Raw genomic sequence first — 19,207 nt, forward strand, 5'->3', positions numbered from 1 at the left:
ATGTTTTCTGTACACCTTGTGACAGTCAGATAGATAGCCCAGGCAGTTATACTAAAACCACACCTGGAGGAAGAGATTCCCTTTGTAAAGGTACTTAACGTGCTTTAGGAAAAAATATCAAACACAAATTGTAAATTCTAGTATTGAAATATTCCTATGAATTGCAACAGTGATTGAATTACAATATACCTGTTTGTTCCCTTTCTTTTTTTAATAGACTATATCTCAGTTCTTTTTTAACTTTGAAATAACATGGTATGCAGTAAAGTGTTTAGCAGCTGATGCATTTTCATCCTAAACAGGAATATATTCAGATGCTAATGCCTCCATTAATCCAGAAGTGGAACATGCTGAAGGATGAAGATAAAGATCTCTTCCCTTTATTAGAGGTAAAAGTTAAAATGGGAATACTTTTATCAACTTAATTTAGAAATTACATTTTTTACTAAAGGTGTTCCTCCTAGTAAATATGACTATAAAAGCTGACATTTTTAGCTATTTTCGATTTGGGAAAAAAATAATCTGACCATGGTAAGAAAATTCTATGACTGAATTAATGTCCTTACGTTTATCAGAAATCCTTTAGATTTTTTCTGCCATTTTGGAGTGTTTTCTTTGGTAGGATTCTTTTAGAAAAAAAAGTATTCTATCATCCCTTTGTTCTTCTCTCTCCTTGCTCTCTCTTCATCCTTCCATTAAAACTATTGTCAGACAAGCCAAAGGTATGAACCAGGCCATGTAGTCTAATGCTCTGTACTTGATGAGTGTGAAGTACCTCTAGAGGAAAACGCCTCTAGAAAAATTAGTTTTGTAACTCTTAGGTTATATTAGGGCTTGTTGATGGTCAAAATATTGCAGCTTAGTTTAAGTGCTGTCTGAATTATTGTCACTGGTTTTGTATGCATTTTCTTGGCTACCTCCAAGAGGATGCTGGTGCTGAGATTTTCTCAACTGGCATGTGCCGGGAGTGAAGAACAACTTGCTGATAGTTGCCTTGGCTCAGCTAAATCAGTACTGCCTTTCTAGGTTATGTTTACTTAATCAGTTACATGTTGGTCTACTTGAAATCCTAATACCTTCCAAAGTGCCTCTTCCAAGTAAAAGGCTCTTGAGGGATGTGAGGAAAAGTAGTGACTGCTTTCTCTCTCCCTTTTTTTTTTTTAATTCCAGTGCCTGTCTTCAGTTGCTACTGCCTTGCAATCTGGCTTCCTTCCATACTGTGAACCTGTGTACCAGCGTTGTGTAAATCTGGTGCAGAAGACACTTGCACAAGCCATGGTATTTTGCTATAACTATTTTATGTTACTGTGCTAAACCAAAGTGTTAACTATGTAAAATTAGAGGTGTGCAGGGAAATTGAATATCTAAATGAAACTGCAGTTCTGCAGCTTCTTTATGCACACTCCTGGGAAAATCTAGTATAATTTTGAAAATGTGTACTTGTTTGTTGCAGTTGCATAATGCTCAGCCAGACCAATATGAGGCTCCAGATAAAGATTTCATGATTGTGGCTCTTGATTTGCTCAGTGGTTTAGCTGAAGGCCTTGGAGGCAACATTGAACAGCTAGTGGCTCGCAGCAATATCCTGACACTAATGTATCAGTGCATGCAGGTAAGATGAGTAAGGTATTTGATCCACTCATTTTCTTTATTCTGAGAATCAGAACCACTCTAAAATTGTAATGTTTTCTTCCTCCCTTTAGGACAAAATGCCTGAGGTACGGCAGAGCTCTTTTGCATTGTTAGGTGATCTGACAAAGGCATGTTTTCAGCATGTTAAACCTTGCATCGGTATGTTTCTTTTACACGTTTAATAATTTGTTTTGCAAATGTCTTAAGAGGTTGTCTTAGCCATTGTTATGCTCCCTGTTCTGTGGGTTGCCTTTTTATGGTGTTGTACATAGTAATTTTCCTTTATCAACAAGAGTCTGTAGTCTTTAGTCCCTTGAGTTGTATGTTAAGAAAACATGTTCCTATTTTTGTGGACAGTGTAAAAGTTCATTTTTCTTCTTTATTTTTACAGTTCTTTCTGTTCTACTAGAATTTATTTTGAAGGAGAAATATATATAATATATAAATTTAAAAAATGGGCTAGAAGATAGGTTTTACTTTGGTTTTCTGCTTTGTTTTTTATTTCTGTGGGAAGTAACATCCCTAATACTTACATAACACTTCCATAATATCAGCTCTTTCTTCCCACAGCTGCTGTTGAGATGCACTTGCCAAATGAATGCTTGGATGGGCATGGAATTTAAAATTAATTTGGCAGATGTCATAATGACGTTTTTGACTCTTTTCTTAAAATTTAGTCTTGGATTAAATTTAATCAAAGTTGTGATTGCCTTCTAGTCTTTGTTGTATTTTCAAGGGTTGCTACATGGTTATCTAGGTGATTTTGGGAATGCTCAGCCATATGATAAAACTGCTAGTGCTTGTAGCTGTGGGCTTTTTTCTTTCTCTTCCTCGCTCCTCTCACCTGTGCAAGGGAGGAAGATTTCTACGTAAAAGTTACATAAACACTGTTAGGAACATTTTAAAAGCATAATTTGAAAATATTTGCATTTACCTGCTTATCTAAATTCCAGGTTAGTCTGATATAAAGCTGGAATATAGCTGTTGTTAATTTGAGTGTAGCACTTTACAAGTATTTAAATAGGCTTACATTATCTTTTTCTTAAACATCCCTTTATTCTTCCCCTCACAATCCTAAAGTAATAGGACAAGATGATATTGTGTGATGAGTTTTTAAAATGTTGTTCTTTCTAGCTGATTTCATGCCAATTTTGGGAACCAACCTAAACCCTGAATTCATTTCTGTGTGTAACAATGCCACCTGGGCAATTGGAGAAATCTCAATCCAGATGGGTAAGATACAATTTTTTCTTTAAATTTCTGCACATTTAGAATGATTTGTCTGGGTGTTTTGGGTGAATTTTTTTAAGAGATATGTTTTTGTTAATATTTAAATTACATTTGTGATCCTTGTCCTTGTTAGTAAGTTAAGTGTACATGTTGTGTTTACCTTATGTATATTTATGGTCATTTTCTTCTGATTTTTTTTTTAATTGTTGTTTCAGGTATAGAAATGCAACCTTATATTCCAATGGTCTTGCACCAGCTTGTAGAAATAATTAACAGACCCAACACACCAAAGACGTTGTTAGAGAACACAGGTACCCAAAAAATAACCTGTACATGGTGAAGGGAATTAGAAATTGTTTTTAATAGTTATTTTTTGAAATTACATAGGGGAACTACACCAGAACTGATTTTTTTATGTACTTGGCTTCTATAAGGAAAAGCAGCTCTGTTTTGCACAAGCTCTTACAAGTCTCAGTCTTGCAGCAAATCATATATCTAGATTCTAATTGCTTTCTCCTTTTATAACATTTATTATATATATTTATTATCTATTTTGTCATTTCTCTGGTTTTATTTATGTATTAAATATGACAAATGTATGCAGTGACACTTAAGACTCAGTTTCTCACTAATTTTGATGCATGCATGTCCTTACACGTGTACTGTATATATATGTCTAGTGTTGGAAAAAATGTAATTGGCATATAGAAAACAGTGAACTCTTTGAATTCGCAGAAAAGTGCACTTTTTAAAAAAACACACATTATCATGCACAAAAATCTAGATCTGTGATGGTACTTTTACCATGATATAACTGAAATTATATTTAATTTCTGTTACCTGGTCACTTAATAACAAATTCCTGAATAATGGATTCTAATAATGGCATGCATATTTTTTGTTCTGGCTTTGCATTCCAAACTGGGAGTAATTCCCAAATGCCTTACTGAATTGGAATTTCTGAGGCTTGTTTCTTTTGCATTTATAGAGGGCATGTTCTGGTTTAAAAAGCACCTTCCATACTTGAGCAAAAATTTATAGGTAATACGATGGGTTTATTGTTTAGTTTTTACTAATTGAGGATCTCTTTTTCCTTCTGCTTGAAAGCCATCTTGTGAGAAAATTGCAATCACAACAATTTACAATTACAACAGTTTAGTTGCTGTATCTGACATGATTGAGTATGACACAAATACAATAGTACGGTTATACTTTTTGAGCAAAGCAGGAGATAATTTGGAGAGTGATTTTTCAAAGCAAAAATTATTATTATTTTCCCTTCAGTATTCTCTAAACTTAAGAGGTGCACTTTCTCTGTGCCTCCGTCTCATTTAGTATGGAAGGTGAACTTGAAGGAAAACTCCCTAGTTTTATGGCATATTATAGGTACTTCTTTTTGAAAAGAAAATTTTGAATCAAATACCTAGTTCTGAAATATACTATGCAATAGTGTAACAGTATAATACTATAATACCGTAACAATAAAAGTTTTCCTTACCACTGCCCTGACTCCCCTCCTCTGTACTGATGGGTGTGTAATACCTGTAACTGAGAGGCATCCAATAGTTAATTGTATGCTTCCATCATAGTTATGAGAATTTTTTGGAAGCATCTGAACACTGATTTTTTTTGTTTTAATTCTCTTAATAGTTATTTTAAATGTGGATGGATAACTGCAAATAAATGTTGAGTGTGGTGTACTTATTATAAGTTTGTTGTGGGATATTTTGTTGTGTGCCACTAGTATGTGCAAGGATATTACTAGTTTTGAGGTAGCTTGCTGTGTAATTAATTATGAAAACCGTTGTGAAAACACTTTGACAGAGTTTTCTGTTCCTTGTTCAGGCTGTAGCTGTAAGAATTTACAGATTAAACTTAAAATTGTATTTTCATTTGAACTTCAGTGAAGTTCTATAAGATACTAAAAAAATTTAGACACTGTATGTGGAAATAGAGTAGCACCAGTACATTAATAGTGAGCTGCATCACGTGGAATTAATGTGTTTCAGACTGCTAGTATATCCTACACCAAACTTTTATTTGAGAAAGCATCATCTGCTTTATTGCATGTTTCATGAAACTGTTCACAAATGCCTGTTAATTAGAGTGTTGCATAGTATGTCCCTTGAACATAGGTTTCCTTTTTCTGCTTCATACAAATCTGCTGGATTTTAGTATTATTCATGTATTTTGCTTCAAGTAATTCTGATACATTATTCCCCGCCCTCTCCTTTTTCTGAAGATTAATCTTTCGTGAGTTGAGCAAACACCATTAAAACACATTTGCATAATGATACTTGCGTTGGTCTGTCTCTCGGAACAAAGAACCAAGCTACCTAACTGTGGTGAAGCAGTTTTGCTTTTCATGTGTCCTCATGTTTTGGTATCAGAAATCAGACTCTTGTACATCTTACGAGGAAAACTTTTGTGAGCAGGAGAAATACCAGGATTAAAGAATTAATGTACTTCAATCAGTTGCTTTGAGTTAGCAACCATTTTAAATTAAATTCTCTATGAGATTATGAAGGAGACAAACATTTGTTAATCTTTGGAAAGCATTCCAGGTATTTAGGATTTTCAGACAGACCACAAGATATTCCATGTAAAAGTGTTTGGAAATGTATTTTTACTGATTGATTAGGTCTATAAAAACCTTGAATTCTATGGATAAAATAAAATGTTTAGAATACTTGATACTAAAACTGCAAATTATTAATTTCCTTTAAAAAAAAATCCATTATAGTAAATTTCAATAAAAACTTTGAATGTGTAGAGGTAAACTTGCAATAAATGATTACTCTAAAGAGGGATAGAATGACTGCTTACATCAGAAAGCCTTTGGATTTAAAACTGTGTTTTTGGTGTTCTCTCATACTTCTTTAATTTTTTCTTTTATCTTGGAGAGTATACCATATATGTTGCTGCCTCTTATTTAGGGGGTGGTAATAAACAGCACTGGTGAAATCTTATGTTTATTATCATACACAGATTCTGTTGGTTTCTGTTTCTGAGTTATTTGTTGTTTTTTCTTTATTTTTTCTCCTCCCCCCTCATTTGCTCATGTCTTGGTTGGCGTTTGGTGGTGTATAACCGTGATTGCGTTACCTTAGCAATAACAATTGGTCGTCTTGGTTACGTTTGTCCTCAAGAGGTGGCCCCCATGCTACAGCAGTTTATAAGACCCTGGTGTGTATTATTCAATCTTTTTTTTTAATTCATTTTTCTTCACTCTCTTTCTTTCTTTCTTTCTTCTCTCTATCTCACTTTTAGATATATTTTCAGTTGGTTACAAAATCTCAATCCTTAATCATTGCCAACCATGTGACTAATCTTGTCCTATCAGGTTTGTGAGTTTTTAGTAGCACCGTCATGTATTCTTTATGTTGTGGCTAACGACTAATTTATGCATGGGATAAGATTGTCACATGCTTGCTGTGTTAAAGCTTGACTATGAAAGAGCATTTTAAAGTCCACCAGAATGATAATACAATGCATGCAAATACTGTAAAATTTAAAATGTGCATTACCTAAAATTCAGTCTGAGGCTTGAAATGCTGTAAGGAATATATGTTTATAGATTTGTTATGTATAAAATAGCTTGCTTGCTGCTGTTAAAGTTCAATAACTGTTCTGTAAGTGGTATCTGACATAATTCATACTGTGACAGTATTTTATGTTCTGCTTCTAATAATGGTAGTTTCTGTAAGTATTTCAGATACGTGCTTCTTTTGTATTTAATGGAATAGAGGTCACACTTTCTGACTACAGTATAACAAAAAAAGCCAGATTCTGGAGGTGATGCTTAATGGGATTATGCTAGTAAAAACAGTGTGCAATAAGTGTTTTTCTAAGTGTTCACAATAGTGTTTCAGATAATTTTATCAGTGTGACTTATTCCATCAGATACTGTAATCTAGTTTTTACTTGATTGAAGAAAAGTAATAGAGTTACCTAAGTTTTGCTTTCCAATTCATTAGGTGCACCTCTCTACGAAACATAAGAGACAATGAAGAAAAGGATTCAGCGTTCCGTGGGATATGTACCATGATCACGGTCAACCCCAGTGGAGTGGTCCAAGTAAGACACATTAATAGAGGTTAACTTTGCTTTACTCATGTGAAATTTAGGGAAAGCTGTATGTTGAGTATGAGAAAGTTTACCTGGAAGAGATTCCTTACAGTACATGATGTAGTTTTATTTTCAAGGAGCCAAAAATGTTTATATTGTGAATGATCTGTGTCATGATGCTTCAGTAATTGTCATCTAAAAAGGAAAGGGGAGAAGTATTGTTAAAAACAGTTTTTGTCTTTTACTGGTAATGAATATATAAATAATGAACTTTGATTGAAATAACTGTATTTTGATGCTTCTGTCAGGTCGTAGTCAGGATCTGTATGCAAATATAAGGTAAAAGTTGACATTCTTAAGCCCATTTTCCAGATATAACCTAGGTTTTTAAAGCAAGAAACAGAACAAAGCCAGTAATCATCCCTTTGTTCTTAACACTTGAGTAGGGAAGATTCTGTTTCAACTTTGGATCAATTTTTCAAATAATCAGTGTAACAATGAACATGCATCTCTTTAAAACAAATGGTACAATTGAAGAATAGAATATGGCTTTACCTTTAGTCGCCACACCTCTAAAGTAAAGCTGTATCCATGTAATATTTTCTAAGAGAAAAACAAAACTGATCTTTCCCTTCTCTCTTCCTGGAATTCTTCTTCCTGAAACACAAGAATTCAATTTACCTTGTTTTGAAATTTTCAGTTGATTCATTTAGGCTTTTTTCTGTACTTTACATTTCAGTCTTCTACTGTCCATTCATGTAGTTTACAGAGAAGGGTTAAATCAGGGCCCATTCCATTAACTCATTTCTCCTCTCTAGTCATCATCCTCAGTTCCTATTATGTGCATTAACAAAACTATTTTTTAGGACTGGTGTTCCTTTGGTGTAGGAGGAGGTAATGCTTGTCAGCAGATGAATGGACTATAGAGATTCTGAGGTGGCTTTAGTTTTGAACCTGTATGATAAATGTTGTCTGTGTCCCAGAAAAAAACTACTTAAAGATATAAAATAGTTTTTTTTCCCCTAACTGGAAATGTGTGAGAGATGCAGTTGTTGCTTGTGACTAAAGTAAGTAGATCTTGCGTTTTTATGTGTACTGAAAGAATTAAAATTATACTAGTGTGGTGCAGAGAGGAGAGTTGGGGGTGTTTTCTCTGTGGTTTAATTTCAGACACTCAGCAATTTCTATTGCTGAACATTTAGGCATACAATAATTTACCATTGTCTGAATTAAGTGGAAAATAAATGCATAAAATCAAAAACAGTTGTAAATTAGGATCAAAGACCATCCACAATTCACAGAATGAACATCAAGCATTGTCTTTAAATGTATAAACAGAGGTTTCTAACCTATATGATTGTTTAATCTTGTAGGACTTTATTTTTTTTTGTGATGCTGTTGCATCATGGATTAGCCCAAAAGATGATCTTCGAGACATGTTCTGTAAGGTAAGGTTGCTAAGATAACAGTATATTCTAGTGGTGGTTGTTTTACATGCTCTGGTTTCTTTCTTTCTGTTTCACTGCTAGCTCTTACTGTGTTTGCAGTCATGGAAGTTTCTCTGCCCTCTACGGTTCGTGCAAGGTCATAAATTATCAGACAAAGCATCATGAAAATCCTGACTTCTTTTTTAATCTGTATCTTCTTACATGCATTTGGATTATTCCAAACTTTTTGAAATAGTTGAGAAGTTTACTTGAGTTGTTCTTTGAAGGGATAATGGTCCAATAATCCTCAAACAACTTTTCATAATGTCCAGCCTCCTATGTTTTTCCTCCATTTGGAAGAACAGGGGTGTTTTTACTACGTGTAAGACTTTTTTTTTCAGAAAGCGAGATTTATATGGTTCAAGACTATTTTTTGCTACAAAGATGCCTACTTTATTTTGGAGATGTACATAAGCTTCAAATTAAAAATATCCCAGTGATATCTTTTGTTTCTCCTAACTACTGAAAAATAATAGATTGCTTAATCATCCACAGAATCCCTCTTGGTTGAGAAGGTTTCAAAAAACTAACATACAGTTATACCTAAGAATACATCCCTAGGCAAAGTGTCAGTAGAATTTAAAAAAAAGGGATGTTTGCCTTGTATTAAGTAAGTAAAAAACAAAAAAGCTCCACCCAGAATTCAATATATTGTATTTTAGCATTAGTGACTTAAATTTAAAAAAAGAGAGAGAAGTTCTAAAGTGAAATCCCCAATTTTAGAAGTTCTTTGTCAAAAATAAAGTTCATTATATTCTTAAAGTAAAAATGGACCATATTCTTAAGTACTTACTAGGATCATGGGTTGGTATTGGCACTTTTTCTGCAATTAATGACATGTGTGAGCATCAGATCAGAAGTCAGAACTTTTCTGTCCTATCTTTAAGAGCAAAGACTGAAATCTATCTGTCCTAGTTAGTCTCTCAGATAAGTAGCCTCCTTCCAAGGAACATTAGCTCTAGAAAAGATCATATATATATATATGAGTATTCTATGAGTATTCTAACATCAGCAGAATGAAACAGCAATTTCAGCTTAGAAGGAGGTTCTGGATAGAGTCTGTGATGATTGCCCAAAGCGATCTCACTGCATGTTTTTGCACCAGTCCTTCAGCAGGGTAAACTCATTTTCAGATTCTTTCCAAGTGATCTATTTAGAATACAATGCATTCAAACTAAACAGAGTAGTTCTTGGTTGCTTGACATAAAGACATTCTTGCTTTTTTAAGCAAGCAGTTTTAAAATTGTTTTGTGGGTTCTGCCTTGCAAGGAAGGAGACAAAGCTTTCTTCAGTGGTAACATGCAAGTTTTTTAGACTACTTCTTCATGAATGTGCAATTGCTGTTTTTCCAGTATTAACTATGACTGTAAGAAGAAAGGGAAAGAAACAAGACATATCCAGGTTTTGAGATCTATTTATTTATTTATTTTTTAGTACTAGAACTGGAAGAGAAAATACTTTCAAGAGCATGAATAGATGAGATGAGCTACCTGTGTTAAAATCTAACTCATAATCTTTTGTCATACCTGAGCATTCTTAGATTTTCAGTACTTTCTTAGCAGCTGGTTAATGTGACTCTTTAGGTTTAGAAAAGAGCCTACTTGTGGGAGGGAGAAAAGCAGTGAGTTAACTGGTTGCAGGTAATGTCATTAACACTACATCTGTTTAAAAACAACTCTGCTTGACAGTCTTGTGTTGAGCGTGAACTTGTTACCATGAGCTTGAATTTTGACATTGCTTTTTATTTGAGGACGTGTTCGTGACAGACTGTTCCACAATTCAGTTACTGAGTGTAAAAAGGAAAAACAATTTAGATTTTCTTGGCATAATGTTCTGTGAGGAACAGTAGTTTTGTCTGCTTTTATCCTTTCTAATGGTTGGCTTTTACTTGCTGTTTTAAGAGATAGCATACTAAGATTTCTGATACTGTCATTTCATTTTCAGTCAGTTTAAACATCTGAAGGTCCAGACTGAAACCTGTGGATTATTTGTTTTCCTCTTTCACTGGCTTTTGATTGCCATTGACTGTGGATCCCTGTTCTTTCAAAACAAAGGTTTTAAAGGCTTCATTTTTAGTGAAGTTATCTTACAGGTGCCATGCAGAAAACAGAGTTCCCAAAGATTTTATATTTGTGCTAGAAATTTACAGGTATTCATTCATTCAAAAGCTGGCTGCCATTTAACTCAACTTCCCACAATATGCTTCACATTTGTTAAAAAAATAAATGGGAACACAGTAGTCTTAAAATATACTAAACTCTGTCAATTGATGAGATGGATGGATGGATGGATGGATGGATGGATGGATGGATGGATGGATGGATGGATGGATGGATGGATGAAAAATTAATAGAAAAAATAATAAATAAACATTTTTAAATGGTTTAACCCTAGGTTTTAAGTTGCCTGTTAAAAATATATATAAATATAGTAGTTTATTTGAGTAGCTATATTCTTTATGTCACCTTTAAAGAAACACATTAAGAAAGACCTTGCTCTACTTCCTTAGCTTCTTTGTAGCATTTCAGTATGATATTGAAGAATTCATACTGCCAGATGTACAATGCAGCAGTTCGTGGCTTACTGCATATGAGGCTGGTAAATAATATACCCTCTGTTTTTTGCTTATTTTGAATTCCCCTTTCTCATTCGTAGATTCTTCATGGATTTAAAAATCAAGTTGGGGATGAGAATTGGAGGCGTTTCTCTGACCAGTTCCCTCTTCCCTTAAAAGAGCGCCTTGCAGCTTACTATGGAGTTTAACCTCATGCACTGTAGCTGCAGTCCCATAATTAGAGGTAAGCACATGAATCTTGCTTGCCAAAGAGAGCTAGGGCTTCCTCCCTGTTTACATCATATGAAGCATAATTAATTAATCAGTCTAGAATTGCTGAGCTACACTGGAGGAGGTATCTTTCCTTCCTATATGAAGGAAAGAAAGAAGGGATGATAGTATACCTAAATGATGGTGGCTGTAGCAAAAGCATTTGTCTGGTTTTTTTTTTATTGTTAAAGAGAGAGAAAGAGAAAAACTGGGTCTATGATACACATGTTAGTTTATCAAGGAAGTTGAAAGTGTAGGTATAGCAAAGTGCTGGTTCAAGTTTAATAAGCAAAGTGATGAGTATGATCCTCAAGTCATCGTACGAAAGACACAGGCTACTTTATATGTTACGAATTAATAGATGGCAGATGTGGTCTGAGTGGGAATACTCTTCTAGGATAAGAAAGCTGGTTTGTTAACACAGTAGCTATGAGAAGTCTGACTTCCTAACTACATGCTAAATTATCTTTTCACTGAATAAAGAATGCTATGCTACTAACTTCAGTAACTGTAAATTTATGTTTTGAGGAGGTTTTATGTTTTGAGGAGGCTGATGTGTTTATTATTATGTGTTTATTATTGCCATGTTAATTTTGTGTGTCAGCTCGGAATTATTGAATGCTTACATGTGGAGAATGATTCAGCTTTTGACAAAGAGTAGTGAAAGTGCATTCCAGAGTATCTCTATTATTATACCATCTTGATTTCCCATGTGTGATAGTGTGTGAAGAGATTATTATATTATCCGCAAAAGAGAGTACATAAATTTATTCTTTTAGTCTTTATACAAATTTGATCTTTCTAGTAGAATTTTTGTACAGTAATTATGAGAGTGAGTCATGCAGTTCTGTTTAGTGTTGGCATGGACAACTATTTAAACATCAGCCTAAGATTTTTTCAATCTCAGTGTCATAAAAAATCCTATTTCCATTACATGCTTGATCGGAACAGTGGATTAAAAATAAGACAGCTACATGCTTATCAATGAGGGCATTTTAATTCTGACATAAGGGTGTTTTCTCCTCCTGATGAAAATGAAACCAAAGTGATAAAATCCTATATTCTCAGTTTCAACTGCAGAGAAACTATGTCAATCTTGTTTAATCCTCTCGAAAAGGGAAGCTGCTAGGTCAGTTGCAGATATGTTTAATATTCTCTTTCAGTGTCATGACTGCCTCATAATTTTGTGCTAAAAATGGAAAAACTGGTTAGAATATATAGGATGCTCTTATCCTAAATCCAAGTTTAGCACAATAGTGGAACTGTCAGTGTAGCTTCAAAGCATATATTATTGTTTTGTGAATAATAATTTGTCTGATACAAATGGTCTGGTTTCTTAACAGACTTAAAAGGGGACATTAGGCATAAATCCATTTTTAAGTTAGAGGTTGGCACTTAGTGCTTGAAGAAGGCTCTTTTTTTATGTATCTATCTGCCAGAGGTTCAAGGTAGGATTTAATTATACCATTATCTTTTCCTTTTACAGGTCCTTCAGTCTGGGAGACTATGAGGGAGCCTCTGCACCCAGGGAAAATGTTACCCTTTACTGGGGGGAAGGGTAAACCAGTAGGGAATACAGTACAATCCCAACCCTACTGGGAGGGGCGGGAGGGAGGTGTTGCCGTCACTGTATTAAGTCGATGTTGGGAAATGTTTTAACATCTGGAGCCTTTGTGGGTGGAAATCTGTCTCCTATTACACCTCTGCACTGGATGTGAAGAAGAAAAAAAAAAGAATCTAGTCACAAAACAGCACATTCTGGAACATTGTGGGGATTTATACCAAAATAAGAAACCATATAATTGAACCATAGGGATACGTAAGAGGAAAAATATTTTGCGCACAATAAAGGAAACCTAAGAATGGGGGTCACAAACAGTAAAAGGCTTTCTTTTTTGTTTTCTGTTTTTTTAAGTAAGGGTTTTCTACATTATTTCATCCTGCTTGGTGGGATTCCTAGGTATTTGCATGTTAATGAAGAACTACACAAACGAAGTTAGTACAGTTAAAATGCAGTTTTGTGTCTGTGTTAGGAACAGGCACTTGCAGTGTACAGTATAGAAACCCCATCATAAAATAATAAAAGTTAACTTGGAGAAAATGAAGCAACCTTCAAGCTGCCAAATAAGTCACTCCTTTCATTTTTGGGGTAAGGAGAGGGACACTGCAAAGGAAAGATTGACATCTTAATTTTTACATTAAGAAAAACAACCAAGGTAGTGGATATGATTTTATTATTGTACTTTGTTAGTTTTGATTTCTAGAGTAAGGCATTATTCTTAACTTGCAGTTTAAGGTTCAGGCATGCGTTCTGGCTCATAGTGATCAGAAGTAATTTTAATTAGTGGGAAAGTAGCATGCTTGCATCACATAGAGTGAAATTGGTATACATTTACCTATGTTGCGCCAGTTTTGTGTTGCAGTTTACCAATTCAATATAGCCCTGCATTTAAAATTCCTTTTTAAGATTCAGTGAAATTTATTTTTATTAAGAATATAGATATAAAGTACTGTAGTTAACAATTAGGCCTTGAAATATCTTTTTAGGATCTGTTAAGAATAAGATTGATATTGTATTGTGTGTAACCTGCACAATGTGGAAAGCTGATATAGCTGTGCAAAATATTTGCCTCTGTGCTGTCAGTGTGATGTGCTTTCTGCATGGTTATATACTAGTGATTTTATCAGAATCTCTAAAATGAATTACATGGCAAGACCCGTTAAAGGCTGCATAAATGTTAGTTGGCACGTAAAGACAATTGTAGAAGTTGATGACAAGATTGCTATATTTGTGTTTATTCCCACTCAACGTTTTACCTTCTACACTTTCTTTTTGTTCAAAGCATGATCTTAAAGAGATGTTTTAGTTAATGGATGTAATGCAGGGTATCTACACTGTATTGGCGCATGTTGGTGGCCCTTTGTGATGTAGTTAAATGCACAAGGGTGCAAGTTTAAAGCTACAGAGTGAAAGTTGGTCTGGATCCTCTTCATTTCATTTGTTTAGCTTTTCTGTTGTGTTTTTTTTTTTTCCTCTACTTACATGTATTCCTGTGAATAAATCCTTGTTAAGTTAACGCTTTACTTTTCCTTCCATGTGTATTTTCTTATGTACTGTGAATGTGAAATCCTAACTGGTACACTTGATCTTGTGTCCATCTGAAAGTGGCAAGTCTTTATTAATTTAGATTGCCTAAAGAGTATCCCATGATGATAAAGGAAAATGGAGAGATTTTTAACTCTGCTGGTCAGAGGTGAAGCCACACCTTTCCATTTTTCAAGTGCTGCATTATTAATCTGCAAACATAATTAAGCCATAACAGCCTTTTTGTAGATTTAGTTTCTCACCTTTGCATTGCAGAATGGATACTGGATAACAGTTTTTGGTTTAGTTGGTGTTTTCTGGTTTGTTTTTTTTGTTTGTTTCCTTTATTTTTCCTTCGGTTGGTTCATTTTTAGTTTTTTGTTTTGGGTATTTTGGGGGGGGTCTTGGAGGAGGTTGTGGGGATTTTTTTATTGTTTTTGTTTTGGTTTGGGGTTTTGGGGGGATTTTTTGTTGTTTTTGGTTTGGTTTGGTTTGGTTTGGTTTAGTTTGGTTTGGTTTGGTTTTGGGTTTGTTTTGGGTTTTTTGGTTGGGGCTTTTTTAAGAACTTGCTCTTTTTGCATGGTTCTGTTCTTTGACTGTTGAATGATTTAGCCATTGCACTGAAGTTTGAGCTGTGTGAGTGTGAACTTATAAATGCTGTTTAAAGAGTTTAGACCTTTATTTTTTTCAATGCATGATCACATGCATGTTTTCTGTTCCCCTCCCCCTTTTTTTGGCTTTGCAAATTTTAGTGGATTATGCCTGAAGCATAGTTTGGACATGTACTGTGTGAAATACATTTGATAATGCCAGTACATAGTATTTATTCAATTTGATCAAAATTGCATGTGATAACTTGCTTTCAAGTTACATTACTTCGATAGCAAACCAAAAATACCTTCTCAACTAATAACTCTGATATAAATTAGTAAAATTCAATTTAAAAACTGTAATTTTGAAAGGGAACATTCCTGCCCAACATTTAGCAAGGTGGGATATTATTTTAGACCCAAACTTGCTTTAATTTTTAGTGTGTTTGAACATTAAGGAAGAGTTTCAGAGAAATTACATTTAAAAGTTTGTAGAATAGAAAACTGACCCAAATGATATAGTAGTGTAACAATTAAAATCTGGGTTTAACTAAACTTCTTAAATTTCAGAAAGCCCCTTTAATCACATAAAACCACTCCACCTCACCTTGGATTATTTTAGGATGTCACTTTGTGCATATTTGTTTTAATACATATTTTTACAGATGTGAACTGATCTGGTATGACAGCAAGGAAAATAATTTAAAAGGGCAGGAATAACCAGTACAAGAATAAACGAAGTAGTCTCTTGTATCAGTAAGTTCTGTCATGGTATATTTTAAAGCAAATAAACCATATTCCTAAAGCATAATATAGCGCAGAGATTTGCAGATGCTTTTTAGGGGATAATGTGAGGAAAGGGAAGTTCTGAAACAGCATTAATATTTAAAACTGAATTATTGCATCATGGGATATATAAAAAGCATCTTAATTCTTGTGGTGTAGTCTTTGACAGTTCTTGAATGTTGACTGAATGTTGATACTGGTAGAATTGTGAGTTTGTCTTTGTTACATTCCAGTGTTTTTGCCTCTTGGCATGCTAAAAGCACGGCTTACTTCATTTGCTCCTTACACACTGAAAAAGTGCTGTTAGTGTGCTAAACTACAGAAATAGCCGCTGCTATGTAATGGTGTAGATTTTCTACTTGAATAATTTTGTTGTAGGAACCTCAGGAGGTCAGTGTTTACTGTTTTTAAATATGCCTTTTTCCTGTTTTGAGTTTCCCTTTTTGAAGGATTCTGAGAGTGAAAAAAGCTGCTGATCAACCTAAGTTGGTAACAGAAAGTGTATTTAAAGTCCTTATAAATGCATCTTTTTGACAGTTCAAAATTGCTGTTAAATTAGTCTTAAGTGAAGTTCAATATTGAATTTTTTTCATGACACAGTCAGGAAACCACTCATTTCATTTTGGTAAACAGATTAGACTAGTTCATTATTTTAACCAGTGCAAGCAAAAGTAATCAGTTTTGTAATTCTTTTTCCAAAGCTTGATTGTTTTCTAAATCAGTGAATATGTATATATTTAAATTGTAAGAAGCTAATTCTTATGCTTTAGTTCATTGCTCCTTGAAACTTGTACTCAGAAGATCACTTTTAGAAGAATAGGTTAAAATTTGTAATCATTATAATTTTTAAATGTTATGAAGTAGCATAAATTTTGTAACTAATAATATTGATACACACTGTGATTTTTTTTTTTTAGTACTTTTATGTTAGCATCAGTCTTGATTACTTAAACTGCATATATTGTATAATAGTAAAATGTATATTTTAAAACTTCAAGTGGCTTTCCTCAAGCAAAACTCATTGCTACTTAGAAATATTCAAATACTAGCTTTATCTCAGGTGAATATTCTTTTACCCTTTCTGTTCAGAACACATGCTAATAAAAATGTGTTGTAATTATATCAGTTCACCTACTTCATCTAGGCAGCTCCTCTTGTCTTAAACTTACTCTAAATTAACCTTCTACTGTGGGACAATAATGACTTTTTCTTCATCTATATTATTCATATTGAATGTATTAACAGATAAGGTGCAAAAACATTCTTCCCTTAAGGAGAATGCATCCATATTCAAACAACTGAAATATTTCTTTTAAAATGCTTTAAATGCAACATTAAATTGGAAATCTTTTATTTCAAATTTTTTCAAGGAAAGAGGTTGTAACTTAACACTAACTGCTTCCATACTCTCTCTCTTTCATGAGGATGATAGATGCATAAAGCTTTTGTATAGGGTCTAAAATGCGACTTTTTATCTTAGATAAAGGTTAAGCTCTACATTGAAATTGCAAAACATCCTGCAGTTAATCTCAGATAGATGCTGGTGTAGTTTACACAGTATTTGTGATAATATTACATAACCTCACCTTAAATAAATAAAGCTTGTTCAGTAGCTATGTATTTCACTCACCTATGCATTCTCCAGGATGATTTGTATCCATCAGTCTTGTATGTATTCTCTAGTAGAAACTGCATTTTGTCTGCCACTGGTGCTTGCTCTTTGCACTTAACAGTTGGAGCAAGCCAGTTTTAAATGGGGAACTAAGGCAAGTACTCTTCTTGCTTGCCTTGTATATTCTGCTAAAATAGTGATACTCACTCGCTTGAATGTACATAAATGAGGGAAGTTTGAAATGGCTCTATAGTATGAATCCCTGTGTGGTGTTACAGTATGCTTTAAGTAAGCCAAATCCACATCTCAAAAAATTCAGCACTTATAGTATAGTGTCATTTTTCTAGAAACTTGTGCTGTTGTGCTACTTTTGCTTTAGGTATCTATTTCCTTTTTTCAGGTGAGCAACAAAATTAAGAAGATTTGAGTGTTTTTTGTGAGGACAGCAATGAGAATAAAAAGATTGGTATAAGGAGGTGTATTTGGCTGTTGAAATCTGCAGTGTACTATCTTTTTTGTGGAAAGAGATAGATAGTTACGTTGTACATTGACTTGGTGATACTAGATACTTCTAAAATTTTTAATTGGATGAAGTATACAAAACAGTTCTAAATGAAAGATGACCAGATCTTTCTGCTGACAACTTAGGTTGTATAAGTTTTGCTTGAAAGCTTTAAATCTTATGTTTCTGTATCTGCCACAATGTTGGAATGTTTCCTTCAAACATATCCTCCTGCAACCTTTCAGACTGTACTAAATTGAGTGATATTTCTTGAAGTCTGCCTATGTGCTAACAGAACTTCATTTTAAATAGAATATGGTTTTAATTTTTGATAAGCTGCTGAATTTTAAGAGTTTTTGGGGCCACCAAATATTTTGGATCATGCAGAGAATATATATTGTACTGTAGTAATTTTGTATTTACATTTGTATGATGTGACATAATAGATGTGAATGTTAATCACTGCTTGACTATGTTAATAAAGTTGTTGAAATATAGCTGTTGCATTCCAATTTTTGATGAATGATTAAAAATTATTGTTCAATTTATGTTTTACCTGACCCAGTAGTGTACTCTTCTGATTGACACGTGTAGATACTAGAATCTCTAAAATAAGAATTTTAGTTTTATCTAAAAGAGAATGGTCTCTGGCTAGTTTATTGTTAGTTTAGTTTAGGTACTTCATGCTTCTTGAGGGCAGATCAATGTACAAAAAAATAAGGCTTAGGTGGATTGAAATTATAACCTGTTGGGTGATAACTGGTAGCTGATTTACTACTGAGAAATATTGCATTAACTGTGTTTCATGAAACAGCTGATACTTTCTAAATCTGACCAAATGGGAAAGGGGAGAAAAATTTGTATTTATTTCCTAGGCTATCAATAATGTGAATAATTAAACAATGAGAAAGCTAGAAATAAATTAACATTATTCAAGACTTTGAACCAAAATTTGCAATAGTCTTACTCTAATTTTATCTAGCTTTCATGGGATCGTGGTAATACAAACTAGTTAAAGAGCTGTCCTTACAGAACTTTAGAGAATTCTATTGTTTAGCAGTCTCTAAAATATGAAACAACAGTTTCTTTAAATCCACTTATGTGGAGTTGAACATTTTATATTCACTTCCAATATTTAACATTTGGTCAATAGCATGTAGACAACTTAGACTATGATGTACATCTAGCACAGATTGCTTATCTATTGAACATTTTATTGACCTTAGTCATTACGCTATATAAGCAATCTGCTAGGCATACATCGAGGTCTAAGCTGTCTACATGCTACTGACTGACTGATATAGCAATACAATGCATAGATGTAAAATCTGTAATTAAATTTATAGTAGAAACTAATTGCTGCATACTTGGCTGAAACTCTGCTTAATGAA

At 33.7% G+C, this 19,207-nt stretch overlaps 1 protein-coding gene across 2 annotated transcripts in view; it reads left to right on the forward strand.

Annotated features, from left to right (window-relative positions):
- Window positions 1–15,820, forward strand: part of TNPO1 (transportin 1) — a 54,280-nt gene extending 38,460 nt beyond the window's left edge. Inside the window, exons 15-25 of one of the 2 annotated variants that reach the window (XM_062512991.1) lie at window positions 303–389; window positions 1,171–1,278; window positions 1,454–1,612; window positions 1,704–1,791; window positions 2,767–2,865; window positions 3,078–3,173; window positions 5,973–6,048; window positions 6,840–6,939; window positions 8,304–8,378; window positions 11,073–11,215; window positions 12,728–15,820. In XM_062512991.1, the coding sequence (XP_062368975.1) occupies window positions 303–389; window positions 1,171–1,278; window positions 1,454–1,612; window positions 1,704–1,791; window positions 2,767–2,865; window positions 3,078–3,173; window positions 5,973–6,048; window positions 6,840–6,939; window positions 8,304–8,378; window positions 11,073–11,180 (996 nt within the window). In that variant the 3' untranslated portion in view covers window positions 11,181–11,215; window positions 12,728–15,820. The remainder of the gene's footprint in view (window positions 1–302; window positions 390–1,170; window positions 1,279–1,453; window positions 1,613–1,703; window positions 1,792–2,766; window positions 2,866–3,077; window positions 3,174–5,972; window positions 6,049–6,839; window positions 6,940–8,303; window positions 8,379–11,072; window positions 11,216–12,727) is intronic. The other variant, XM_062512990.1, reaches the window with a different exon arrangement.
- Window positions 15,821–19,207: the final 3,387 nt, after the last annotated feature.

Source organism: Cinclus cinclus, chromosome Z (assembly GCF_963662255.1).
Source record: "Cinclus cinclus chromosome Z, bCinCin1.1, whole genome shotgun sequence".
Taxonomy (NCBI): Eukaryota; Metazoa; Chordata; class Aves; order Passeriformes; family Cinclidae; genus Cinclus; species Cinclus cinclus.